The sequence below is a fragment of the Urocitellus parryii genome, chromosome 8 (genome assembly GCF_045843805.1).
Source record: "Urocitellus parryii isolate mUroPar1 chromosome 8, mUroPar1.hap1, whole genome shotgun sequence".
In the NCBI taxonomy this organism is placed as follows: domain Eukaryota; kingdom Metazoa; phylum Chordata; class Mammalia; order Rodentia; family Sciuridae; genus Urocitellus; species Urocitellus parryii.
Window position 1 is genome coordinate 28,982,554 of NC_135538.1, and position 13,962 is coordinate 28,996,515.

The window sequence follows — 13,962 nt, forward strand, 5'->3', positions numbered from 1 at the left end:
CTCTTGCATGACATCTGTAGTTTAATAAAATTCTTGATCTTTCATTTGGAGACACTGCCACTAGGAGAACAGCAGCTGACCTTAACTTTGTGCTAGGAGCTTTATGAAAATTAACTCATTTATTTCTTATTACAACCCAATGAAGAAAAGTAATATCATTCTGTTTTTCTGATGTGGAAACTAAAAGGTTTAAGTCACAGAGGCTGAGCCAGATCTTGGCAGCTTAACTCCAGAGTTTCTATCTTTACCCTATCTTTCTATGTTACCCCATACTTCTCCTTATAAATAATAGAAACCTAATTACTTCCCCCTTTTTGAGTTATAAATGCCCATTTGGACATATGAATATAACTTTCCTTATTATACAAATAACATTTTCTCATTGTAGAACAATCATTCAAAGGTAATCACTGTTGGCAATTTGGCATCTAGTCTTTATATATATATATATATATACACACACACACACATGTATATGTATATACACACATACATATACATATATGTATATATATAATGACTATACATATATACTTGTGTATATCATTTGAGTTTCTGTGAGTATATTTATATTTATAGATTCTCTCTTTAGAGAAAACAGTGAGATTTTAAAAAATGCCTTTTACCTGCCATAATTTTTTTCTGCAGTCATCTAGAAGCAACTTAAGGTGGGAACATTCTGTAGATGACTATTCCTTGGCATTCCAGGGCATTTTCCTCTAAAGCTCTCGGCTAAAAGTAATTCCCCTCTTATCACAAGTTAATGGACCAGTGGTAACAAAGAGAAGGACAGTTTGCTAAAGGGATATGTTAGTATATATAATATATATTATATATATACTACAATAGTTACCTGTTGCTGCATTAAAAAATTACCCTAGAACATAGCAGTTTAGAACGACAAACCACTTATGTGGTTTCAGGAGTCTGGAAATAACTTCACTGGGTGCCCCTGAGTCTCACAGGGTCTGTCACAGGCAGGAGTCAGAGTGTTAGCTGGGCCTAAAGCTACTGCTGGTCTTGATAGGGACAATCTGCCAGTGGACATAGCCATTAGAAGGCCTCGGAAGATCTACTTCTAAGATCAGTCATATGCATGTTGGCAGATTTCAGGTCCTGACTGGCTTTCAGCCAGACATCATTGCCCTGCCACGTGAACCTCTCCATGTTTGCTATTCACAGTGTGGCCATTTGCTTCCCCAGAGCAAGGGATCCAAGGGAGTGAGAGCAAGACAGAAGTCACAGTCTGTTTAAGATCTCATTGTAGTATTGGGTGACTCCACTACTTCTCATACTTAAAGAGAAGGGGATTATACAAAGAAATGATTATGAAGACACAGGAATCATAAGGGCTGCTAAAAATACTGTAAATACAGTGAATCTTCCTTTTTCATAGCTTTTTTGATGTAGAGCTAGAAAGCCATTCTTACTATAAAGTAGAACTATTTCACAAATTTTAATTAAAACCATGTCTTATATGACGATAGTATGCAAAGGGTAGCTATTATCCTTAAATAGTTGCAAACAAACTTTCATAGGCCAGCTTCTCTTTAAACTTGGTATACTTCTTGGCTGCTCTTTCTTATCATTTATTGGTTTATATGATGCAGATTTTTATTTTAATGATAGCCTTCTGAAAATATAGTCACACTGGAAAACGCACAGAATTAGTTTTTACCTAGAAACCAAAAGTTATTTATCTGAAACCTCCTGAAAACAGAACAGACTTATAATGCTTTTTTTTTTTTTTTTTTTGCCTTTACCCGAAGTGATTTAGAAGTTCATTAATTATTTACTTGGCATCAGTGGTCCTATGTAAGACAGATCTATTGCTCATAAAAGATTATTTCATTTTTTTCCCCTGGGGTTTAGAGCTCGATGTGTTGATCTTGGGGTATATAATTCCTCACCAAGCATAAAATAGTCCCTATAATACCTAGTTTGATGTCTGATTGTTATATAAGAAAATACATGCATCTTCCAGCAGAAGACAACATATCCTTGCTTCTGTTTACCATTCACTCTGTTCTACAATGAATAATGATTATTATAATATTAATATATTTGTAATTTCTTGTACTTGGTTTATATTTGCAGCACATTGAACATCTCTGATGACACAGTTGAAGATGAACAAAAGAAGTACTCGCCAGTTGGAAACATTACTTCAGATTCTCATCAAGATGATGAAATAAGCTCAGTGGAACAAAATGCAGATGATAACATGCCAGATAACACAAAGTCCAAACCAAAAAAGACAAAAAAGAAGACTAAAGCAGGTTTGTTACACTAATTAAATGAGAAATGGTGTGCTTTTGACTCTAGGAATTTTAGTTCTTAAAATTAAGCCTAAAGATATAGTTTAAAATAATCACATGTATAATATTTGGTACTTGTTCTGGATTTATCTTGATTTATCATTTGTAATTATAGGTTGCTGTGATGGGTTTGTATTACTTGAGTCATTTTGAGTTCTTAATTTAATTAACTCTAGAATAATACAGACTTTGTCATTACTTTTGTGGCATAGAGAATTTCTTCTTTAAACCATTGAGTTTAGAGTCCCTAAGTGGTTAAGACTCTGTTGTGAAAGATAGAAATGGTCAACAGTAAAAAAATATTTCAGATATTCAGGCTGTGTCCCTGTATTAAACATGGCGTTCCCCTGGTTCCTCAGCTAATTCAACTGCTCTCTCCCAAATTTCCCTTCCCACTCTTGCTTTCTGTGTCTACATTTTCTGATTTTTTTCCTTTTTCTTTGTATATTCTTGCCCTTTTCCTACCTGTTATTCTATTTTTCCCCCAATCTGATGTAATTGGTAAAACGTTGGGACAAAGATAGACAATTTTAGAATTTGTGGTTTTTTAGTCATTAGAGGATACCATTGATGTTTTCTGATTCCATTGATGTTTTCTGATTCTAGTAGTTAAATTAAAACACTTGTTGAAGCACAATATACATACAGAAAAGTATATGTATCACAGTGTATTTCTTAGTGAATTTTCACATACTGAACTTACCTATAAACTCATTGTCTAAATCAAAAAACAGAACATTATTAGTCCTCAGACACCCTCCTCAGGCCCCCTTTCACTTTATTGCTCTGCAGAGATAACCACTACCCTGTTTGCTAACAGATCATTTTTGCACATCGATACAAATAAAATTATAAAGGTGCTTTTTGTGCCTGACTTCTTAACTCAGTGTTATTTTTGAAATTTATACCAGCAGTAAAGACAGTTGACTTTATACATTCTCAGTTCTTGATTTTGTACAGTGTAGATTTCCGTTGTGTAAATATACCACAGTTAACTTACCTAACCTCTTGATGGTTATTTGAGTTGTTTTTGATTTTAGGCAATTACAAGTAAAGCTGAAAGGAACATTCTGTTCACATCTGTTGTGAGCATATATATATACATTTTTGTTGAGCACAGTCTTGGAGTTGCTGTGTCATAGTTTATGTATATTGTTGCTCTAATCATTACTTTCTATTTTCCCTGCTTGGTTTACCAATAGACACTAGCAGTGTTTGAGAGTTCTAGTTGCTCCACATCTTCACCAGCATGTACATGGTGTCTACCTGGTTAGACCTCTGAATTTTTAATCATTCTTATGGATATATAATAATATATATATATCCCAATTAACCTTGACCTTAGCCTGATCCCAATTAAAACTAGTAATGTTGATTCTTTTCATGTTTATTAACTACTTGGATTTCACATTTATAAATTTGTTCAAGTCTTCTATTTTGCATTTTAAAACAAAATAATTGTTGTCTTCTGATTGATCTGTGACACTATTTTATATACCTAGATATGAATCTTTTCTCAGATATAAATATACACAAATAGTTGCAAATATGTTCCCACTCTAGGCTTTATTATTTCTTATTGGTAATTTTGAAAAATAAATTTTTATATTACCCAGTTTCCCTAATTTTTTTCTTTGATGGTTAAGAGCTGTCTGTGATTTGTTTAAGAAATCTTCCCGAAGTTCTGAAAATGTTTTGCTAAAAGTTTTCCTGTTTGACTTTTCATGCTTAGGATTATAGTTCATCTGGAATTGATTTTGTGTATGATTTTTTGGGGACGAAAATAGACAATTTTAGAATTTATGGCTTTTAGTCATTTGAGGATACCATTGATATTTTCTGATTCTAGTAGTTAAAAACAAGTGTTTTTTAAATTTAATTTAATACAAGTGTTTTTAAATGTAACTACTAGATCAAGACATTTTAAACACTTGTTTTTTAATTTAACTACTAGATCAAGACTTTTTTTTCCACATGAGTATATAATTGACTTAGTAATTATTTACTGAAGACTACCTTTTTCTCTTTATAGTGCAGTGTCAATTTTATGATAAATAACAAGACTATGTTAAATGTGGATCTGTTTTTATAGTCTCTACTCAGTTACATAGACAGTTTATATAAAAAAATACCTTAATTACTATAACTTTATAATAGGTCATGATATTTAGTAGTGTACTATAGATTTTTTTCCTTCTTCAGTATTATCTGTGTTATTCTTTACTCTTTGCATTTCCATGTGAATTTTACAAGTGATGTCTCAATTTCCCTCCTCCTATCCACCTTAGTCCTGCCAACCAAGCTCAGTTTTGATCTAAACTGGATAAATCTAAAAGATTCACAATATACCAACTCTCTGAGTAGACCTAGCATTTTTAGATATATTTATCTTGAAATCTATGAATTTGGCATGCATTTCCATGTATTTGTTTCTTATAAAATTTATCTTGATAATATTATAAATTTTGGCAGTCTTTCTGTAGATTTATTCCAAGTATACTTAATAATACTGTAAAAGGCATTTTTTTAAAAAAATTTGTTTCTTATTTCATATATACTTAAATTTTAAACATAGTACCCAGTAATCTTGCTAAATTTATTTATTACTTCTAATAGTTTATTCTTAGATTATTTTGAATTTTTTACATGTATGATCATTAATATGTTAGTAGTGGTAGTTTTATTGTTGCTTTTTCAGTTATTGTATCTTATTCTTTTTTTTTTCTTCTTCTCAATACATTGGCTAGGACTTCTATTATAGTCTTAAACAGAAGTGGCAAAAACAAGTATTCTTTTTTTTTTTTTTTTACCAGCCTTGACAGAAAACTCTTTCACCATTGAGTATGATGTTTGCTGTGAATTGTCTGTACCCTTTATCAGATTAAGGAAGTTACTTCTGCTTTGCGAAGGCTTTTATTTTTCTTTATCATGAATTGATTTTGAATTTTGTCAGGTACATATGTGATCATCTTATCAACATGATCAAATAAATTTCACCTTTTTTTGTGTAAGTGATCAACATGATCAAATAAATTTCACCTTTTTTTGGTTAACTGTTATTTAAATATTAAGCCATCTTTGTGTTCCTGGGAGGATTGAAGGTACCTACTTGGTTGTGATGGATTTTCTTTTTTTTCCCCTCCAAATCTCTTTTTTGATTTGGCTTGCCATTACTTTGTATTTTTATATCTGTGGTCGTGAGATTGGTTGTACTTTTCCTTTCTTAAAATGCCCTGAATTTAGACATAAAAGTTTTGGTTGTCTTAGAAGAATTGGGAAATGCTTCATTTTTTTCAGTTTTTGAAGAAAATATCTAAATATTTAGAAGAATTTACTGATAATATATCTTCTAAATATTTAGAAGAATTTATTGATAAAATATTTTAGACTAAGATTTTCTTTATAGGAAGAATTTTAATCAGATTTAGTTTCTTTACTACATATCAGAGTCTTCACATTTTCTATTTCTTCTGGCAACTTTGTTAGGATATATTTTTTAAGGAATATGTCCACTTAATTCAAATTTTCAAGTTTTGAATGTGTATAGCATCAAGAAGGTTGTACCATTTTTTTTTCATTCATAATATTGTCTTTTGTTTTTTTCTCAATTTTTGATCCACTCAAGGATTTTTGGTCTGAGTCTTCAAAGACTCAGCCTGTAGCTTTGATATTTTTTTTATTGTACATTTGTATACTATTTTTTCTTCTATTTGTATAATTTCCTTCTTTGTACTCTCTTTGGGTTTGATTTGCTGTTTACTTCTAGCTTTATAAGATGAATTTTATAAGAAAGATTTTAGTCTATCTCTCATAGGCATGTAAGACTTTAAATTTCTACCTAAGTATTGCCTTACGCTGTGTCCCTAAAATTTTTTGACATTCTGCATCTTTATTATTATTCAACCAAACAAAATTTTTGTATTTTTATTTTAATTTATTTGGTTATATATTATTTAGAAGTCTGTTGTTCAATTTTGAGCAGCAATTGATTTTTTAGTTATCTTTTTATTATGGGTTTCTATCATCCATTAAAAATTGACCAAACCTAGGCTTTCCTCTTTGCCTGCCTGTTTTGTTTCAGACCTTTTCCCCTAGTGTGATATGTTCTGCTAGCACCACCTAGCCACCAGAAGATTTCACTACCTCTCCACCCTCCCAGAATTCAATTTGTGAGGCAAATTGGCCATGTGCTTAAGGCTTCTCCATTTTCCAGTTTTATCGCTTTATTCACAGGAAACCACTGAAAACTTTGCTGGTGAACTTCTTTCTGCATGGACCAAATCTTGATTTTCAGCACACACCCTGAGTCAGCAAATATTCCAGAGACAAAAGCAGCTGCCATTCTGTCTGTTTACCTCTGACTGAGTCAGTCTTTGCCCCCCCCACACACACCCACTTTCTCTCTCTCTGGAATTTTAGTCCATCTAGTACACTGTTACTATAGTTTTCTAAGGTCTATAAAATAAGATTTTTGCAATTGTTTGTGTTGTTGTTTTTTTTTTTTTCCTGAAGAACTGACTTGCTGCATCCTACTACATTCTACCCAAAAACAGAAGTTCCAGTTATAAATTATTTGAATGAAATATATTACACAAAGAAAATAGATAAAATTATGTTTCGACTCATTTTTTGTTATTGGTGCTTGTTGGGAAAAAACATTACTCACCCTGCTATAATATAATGCATTAGTAAATATATTTTACTCTATGCGTGCTCTGCTGCTCTCTGGCCTTTACTTCTTTTCCCTTGAAGTTCCTTTGTTAAGCATGTGAAATAATCATAGATCATAAGGTTTAAATCATATGTAAATTCAAATATGAGGCTAGTTAATTATAACATTGATTTTCTTCTATACATGTAGTTTCAGATGATAATGAAGACATTGATGGTGATGGTGTTCATGAAATAACAAGCCGCGATAGTCCAGTTTATCCCAAATGCTTGCTTGATGATGACCTTGTCTTGGGAGTTTACATTCACCGAACTGATCGACTTAAATCAGATTTTATGATTTCTCACCCAATGGTAAAAATTCATGTGGTTGATGAGAATACTGGTCAATATGTCAAGAAAGACGATAGGTAATATTTTTAATAATGCAGCTAATCCTTGACATTGAAACTGTATGCAGTAGAAGTTGGTATTGTCAATGGAAATAGAGTTATGAATTTGTGTAAGAGTAGTCGACTAGTTCTAAGTGTTCATCTACCATCTAACTGATCAATATGTTTTCACAAAAGAACTGGAGAACATTTGTTCATTTCAAGTAAAAGAGGTTCTCCCAAGCTAATTAATGCCACAAAACTTTGAAAATCATCTTATATTGCATGTAACTGTTCTAGTTGTATAACTCAGTTTTTTTTAAAATTAATATGTTACCTGTCATTTGCCTTCAGTGAGGTAAATGAATCTTGAATTTGCTATTGGCAATACATACTTGAGGGCCAAGTAAAAGAACAAGGTAAATAAAATAGATGATGATACTAACATTCAAAAAATTATTTGTTCAGAAATTTGGCAGTGGCGGAAAACATGAAAATTGTCAAAAAAAGGGCTTTCACTTATTCAGTTGTAAAGAAAATGTGATAGCTCCAAAAATTGTGTTTTTTTTTTTTTTTTTTTTTTTTTTTTTTAGTGTACCCAGGATTGAACCCAGGGGCACTAAACCACTGAGCCACATCCCCAGCCCTATTTTGTATTTTATTTAGAGACAAGGTCTTACTGAGTTGCTTAGCACCTTGCTTTTTCTGAGGCTGGCTTTGAAATCATCAACCTCCTGAGCCACTGGGATTATAGGCATGCATCACCACTCCTGGCCCTGTCCCTTTTTTATATTAACTTATTGTGCTATCTTATCATAAATTTGTTAAAAATTCTGAAGGAATTGCTTTATTTCCACTATATAGTGAAGGTATAATTATGTCTCACTTTATGGTCCTATAATTCTGTGAAAACTGATGGTATATAAATGCAAAATAATAGATATTTTACTTTAAAGTTTTATGAATTTATAATTTTCTAGATGGACTATGAAAATAATTTTTCCTTTTGTATTATGATTTATTATTTCTGGTTGTGTATCATAATTTTTTCTCATCTAAAAATTATGAATTTTGTTGACAGAAATGTCTTTCTTTGAACAGTGAACGACCCGTGTCATCTTACTATGAAAAAGAGAATGTGGATTATATTCTTCCTATTATGACTCAGCCTTATGATTTTAAACAGTTAAAATCAAGACTTCCAGAATGGGAAGAACAAATTATATTTAATGAAAATTTTCCCTCTTTGCTTCGAGAGTTTGATGAGAGTCCTAAAGTCATCTTGTTCTTTGAGGTATGAATTGGATTAAACAATTCAAACTAAATTTTAGTTAATATTTAATTGTGCAAACATAAGTTGTTAAATGTAAGTGGTAAGTAGTTCAGTAATTCAACAAAGTAGTGTGCAGTATGCTGTGAAGGTACAGATAAAACAGTGATAGTTTTCAGTGCAAGAAGTTAGCCATTTGACCTATGCTGTGACATCATTTAATCCTTACAGCAGCCTCATGATTGTTAACTAAAGTGATAAATCTTATCTGTATGAGTGCAGTCCTCCATTTACATAGTATAAGCTTATTTAACTGAGTATCAGACTCCATAAGAATATGTGTGCCACCTGGATAAAAAAAAAAAGAAAGAAACATACATAGATCAGTTAACTAATACAATGTCATATATAACCAAAAATGATGAAGAACTTATTAGATGTGAAGTGAAGGGTCAGAGTAGTCAGAGAAAGATTTATAAAATAGATAGTCTTTGAGCGGATTTGTAATTATAAGTTTTTCCTCCCCCCCCCCCACTGAAAAGGATATCAAGAGTGATTTCCTTTAAGTTACTCCAGTTTTTAAGTTAGGTAATTTATATTTGATGATAATTTCAACCTTGAATACCACATTTAATTTCTCTATTTTATCTTCTCTCTCTGCTAGCAAAGTGAAACAGAGAAAGCCTCCTTTCCAGTTTAACCAAACTGGAAAATTTTAGTATGGGAACAAGGTGCCTGGCATGACTGGAGCTGATGTTTCATTTTGTAGAGTGGCTTATTTTTATGATCCTTGACTTTCAGATTATTTATGTTTGTTTATAATACAAATATTCTATCATTTCATCTATGATTATGTTATGTGTGATGTATATAAAGTTTCTAATTTTTTAAAAAGAAATTTAATTTGTATTTCAAGGAATTTTTTTCTTTGTTCTAGAAACTTGTGATTTGGGGGTAACCCGTAACGGGATCCTCTTTAGCCCCTGCAAGAGTCCTATTTCTATACTTCACACTTGAATAAATCCCACTCCTTTAAAAAAAAAAGAAGAAGAAAAAGAAAGAAAGAAACTAGTCATTGTGATTTATTATATGTCATTTTATAATCACTTAATTATTAAGAGGTATAAGAATGATAGATTATTGGATTATCAATTTTGGTTACTTAAGTTTTACCACAGTGTGTTTCCTGCCTGCTGATTTCAATTTTTGAAGAGCTTATTTAGGAAAATTTTATAATCTTTATCAGAAGTCTTTAAAACTGTTATTCTACTCCAAGATATTTATCCTAAAATGAAAGTAACATGTGTACAAAGATGTATATGCAAATATTTATTTCATCTCTGTTTATGGCAAAAACTTGAGAGACATTAAGGAACCTAATTTTAATCAGTAACAGATTTGATTAAATAAATTATGGCTTTTATTACATTTATTTTGTTTTATAATACAGAATTTTAGGTAGACTAGTCTAGGCAGCCATTAACATGATGATATTCATAGGTTGTAATGACATGGAGATATAGCCAACACATGCTATATGAAATAGTTTGCAAAAGAGTGTGGTATTTGTAGTCACATGCTTACATATATTTAGAAATGCAAAGAAAAAGGTTTACATTTGTATAAGCCAAATGCTAATGGTAGTTATTTGTAGGTCTGGATTACAAATTGTTTTACTTTCCTTCTGTATTTTTCTATATTGTCAGTGCTTTTTCACTGGACATGTATTATATCTGAAAAAAGATTTAAGAATCTAAAGAAGAGGGATGGATGAAATCCATATTAATGTTTAAGCAGTCTTCTATAAAGTTTTAATATCTCAACTGATCTTTTGATAACCATGAATGCATGCAATAGCCTCTAACAAGTACCTAGAATACAATCTCTGTGGCAGGTTGATAGCAAATTCCTGAGATTTAATATATGGATAAGATGAAGGTATGAAAGAAATCTCTTGAGAAGCCTAATTATAACATGTATCCAGAGAGAAAGCCCCCAACTTCAGGAAGGTGATCCAAGCAAGGATTCAGAAAAAATGTCCTGAGTTTTTAAAATAATGAACCCTTTGAAGTCTGCTCTGATACATATTAAATGATAAAGCTTAAGAATTTTATGCCTGGTGTATTTGTGCCTAGACTGCACTTAAGTAATTATTTAAAATATATCTTTTACATTTAGGTGACACATTATAATTATACATATTTATGGGTTACATTGTGGCATTCCCATAAATGCGTACAATGTATGATGATCAGGGCAGTGTAGTTGGCATAGCCGTAATATTTGAGGTAATTAACTCTTTGCCTTAGGTTTAAAATAAATCTTAATAAAAGATTTACTAATAAGAGATAAGAGATAAAGTGGCCAAAAAATGAACCCTCAATAGTGGAGTTAACTCAAAGGTGAATGAAATGAGATAAAAATGATTTTACTCTATATAAAGAACACATTTTTAAATATTCAAATGATTTTTTAAAAAAATTTAACAATATGGGGCTGGGGATGTGGCTCAAGCAGTAGCCTGGCATGCGTGCGGCCCGGGTTCGATCCTCAGCACCACATACAAACAAAGATGTCGTGTCCGCTGAAAACTAAAAAACTCTCTCTCTCTCTCTCCCCCCCCCTCCCTCCCTCCCTCCCTCTTTAAAAAAAATTTTTTTTAATAATATATTAGGCTGGGGTTGTGACTCAGTGGTAGAGCACTTGCCTAGCATGGGTGAGGCAACTGGGTTCAATTCTTAGCATCATACACAAATAAATAAAACAAAGGTCTATCAACAACTAAATTTTTAAAATTTTTAACAATATTTTATTAGAAAATATTAAATTTTAGATAGTCTAGTATTCTATGAAGTAATTTTTGGAATTTACTTGCAGATTGTTGATTTTTTAAGCATGGATGAAATTAAGAATAACTCTGAGGTTCAAAACCAAGAATGTGGCTTTCGGAAAATTGCCTGGGCATTTCTTAAGGTATGTTTTTCATTCATTTTAAACATATTTAAAATAATCTCCAGATTTGGTTGCTTTTCCCTAGACAGTTTAGTCTCATATAAGGAGTTAGAACTTAAAGGAAGATTGCATCATGAAAGTGATGTTAACACAAACTTGGAGACACTTGTTAAGAGTCTTAAATATTTACTGATTGCCTATCCTGTACCACTTCTACTTTTTGGTCCTGGGGATGCAGCACCAAGTAAGATATATATGACCCTGCCAATTTTATTCAATTCAATAGATATTCAGTAAGCCATTTCTATGTGCTGGCCACTGTTTTAGTCAGTAGACTTAAAGAAGACAAATTTGTTGACCTCATATTCTAATAAGAAAAGCAAGCATAAAATAACTAAATAGGTAATTATTAATTTTTGTAAATACTGTGAAGAGTTATGGGTTGGATTATGAAGCAAGAATCCTGTGGGATCAGGAAAACTTTCCTAAGGAAGCACTACCTAGGTGGGAGCAGCGGAGTGGAGAGTTCTAGGAAAGGGATACAGTGTATGCAAAAATCCAGTTATTATAAGTAGCAAGATCTATTCAGATAACAACAACAACAACAAAAAAAAGGCTGCTAAGATTGGAGAGTAGAGACTGAAAGAATGGTGCATAAAGAGGTTACTGAGGTCAACAGGGTCTTGATTACATAGGACTTTCAAGCCATGATAAAATTTTTAAAAAGTAATAGGAAGTCATTACAGGATTTAAACAAAAGGATAAAACAATCTGAACCATGTTTTGGAAAGATTACTTTGATCAATGTGAAGAATGGAGTAGAATGGGAGCAATTGTATATCCTTGAAGATCCACATAGGAAATTCTTGCAGTAGTCTGATGTCCTACTTTTGATTTCATCTTAAATTCACTTCTCTTGGACCCACTTTCCTTATCTGTCCTTCAGATTTGCAAATGCAGTTACTTACTGGACATTTTAATTCAAATGACCAATAGATATCTCAGACTCCCCCAGAGTGAACAAACATCCTAACTAATCTCTTACCCATTTTCTCTCTTCTTTTTTCAGTTGGTAATACTGCCATCTTCCCAGTCTCCCAGTTATACTGTCCATTTTGGTAGCTGCAAGCCACTTGTTACTAGATAAGTTTAGATTAATTAAAATTAAATATAACTATGAATTTGGTTCTACAGCCCCTTGTGTTTTGTAGCCCCATGTGACTAGTGGGTTCTGTTCTAGAAAGCTCAGGTGTAGAGCACTTCCACCATCATAGAAAGTTCTGTTGGACAGTACTCCCTTGGAGTCTTTCTTGACTCTTTTAATGTTTCAAGTTATCAGTCAGTAAATGTTATTAAATATGTCTTCTGCACTCACTGACTACTCTTCTTTTGGTTTAAGTCACCTTCATACTGTGCCCAAGCTAATGTAAATTCTCACAACTATCACTCTACTCCTAATTTGTACAGGACACAAAGATTAAAAAGATGTTTCCTAAGGCTTGGGATATAGTTCATGGTAGAACAATTGCCTAGCATGTGTGAAGCCCTGGTTTTAAGCCTTAGCATTGCAAAGAAATAATTGATTTCCTATTTAGAGTTGTGTTCTATTGAAAGAGTTGGTGAGATTTTTGAATTTTTCTAATAAGAATCTTTACTTAATTCATTTTGTTTAGTAGGTTTCTTTAAATAGACCATTTTAAGAAGATGAACTAAAATATTGGGAAAATATAATGATTTGTTTGAATTAGTTTAAGTATCTTGATGATGTTGACTTTTTAAAAACATAATAATTTAACCATTAAAATAGTAATAAGGAATAAATGGGAAATTGTTTCTGTTTAATATGTATTTTAATATGTATTGATCACTCCTTTGTGCAGAGTGGCATCTGGTTCAGTAATGTAAATGCTTTGTATTCTGAAGTGGTTGTACAGATAAAAAGGGGGCTATTGAAAAAATATTTTACCTGTCATTTGGTTTACCTTTATTCAAAAATAATCTGAATCTGTACTTAACCAACTATGTCAATGTTCTTTCCTTTGCTTTATAAATCCAAGAAATTTCAGCATGCCACATTGATCATTTATAAAAGAGTTTCTGACTACATATTATTGCTTTATTGTATTATTTATTTTCTGTGAAAGTAATATTTTATATGAATTCTTTTAAGCTACTGGGAGCCAATGGAAATGCAAATATCAATTCAAAACTTCGCTTGCAACTGTACTACCCACCTACTAAACCTCGATCTCAATTAAATGTTGTTGAGGTTTTTGAATGGTGGTCCAAATGTCCAAGAAATCGTTATCCTTCAACATTGTATGTAACTGTGCGAGGATTGAAAGTTCCAGACTGTGTAAGTTAATAGCACATACAAATG

At 31.9% G+C, this 13,962-nt stretch overlaps 1 protein-coding gene across 1 annotated transcript in view; it reads left to right on the forward strand.

Moving 5' to 3' along the window:
* Window positions 1-13,962, forward strand: part of Ahi1 (Abelson helper integration site 1) — a 141,677-nt gene that overhangs the window by 19,005 nt on the left and 108,710 nt on the right. The window contains exons 5-9 of the mRNA XM_077801475.1: window positions 2,098-2,279; window positions 7,180-7,399; window positions 8,462-8,654; window positions 11,508-11,603; window positions 13,753-13,938. Coding sequence (XP_077657601.1) covers window positions 2,098-2,279; window positions 7,180-7,399; window positions 8,462-8,654; window positions 11,508-11,603; window positions 13,753-13,938 — 877 coding nt within the window. The remainder of the gene's footprint in view (window positions 1-2,097; window positions 2,280-7,179; window positions 7,400-8,461; window positions 8,655-11,507; window positions 11,604-13,752; window positions 13,939-13,962) is intronic.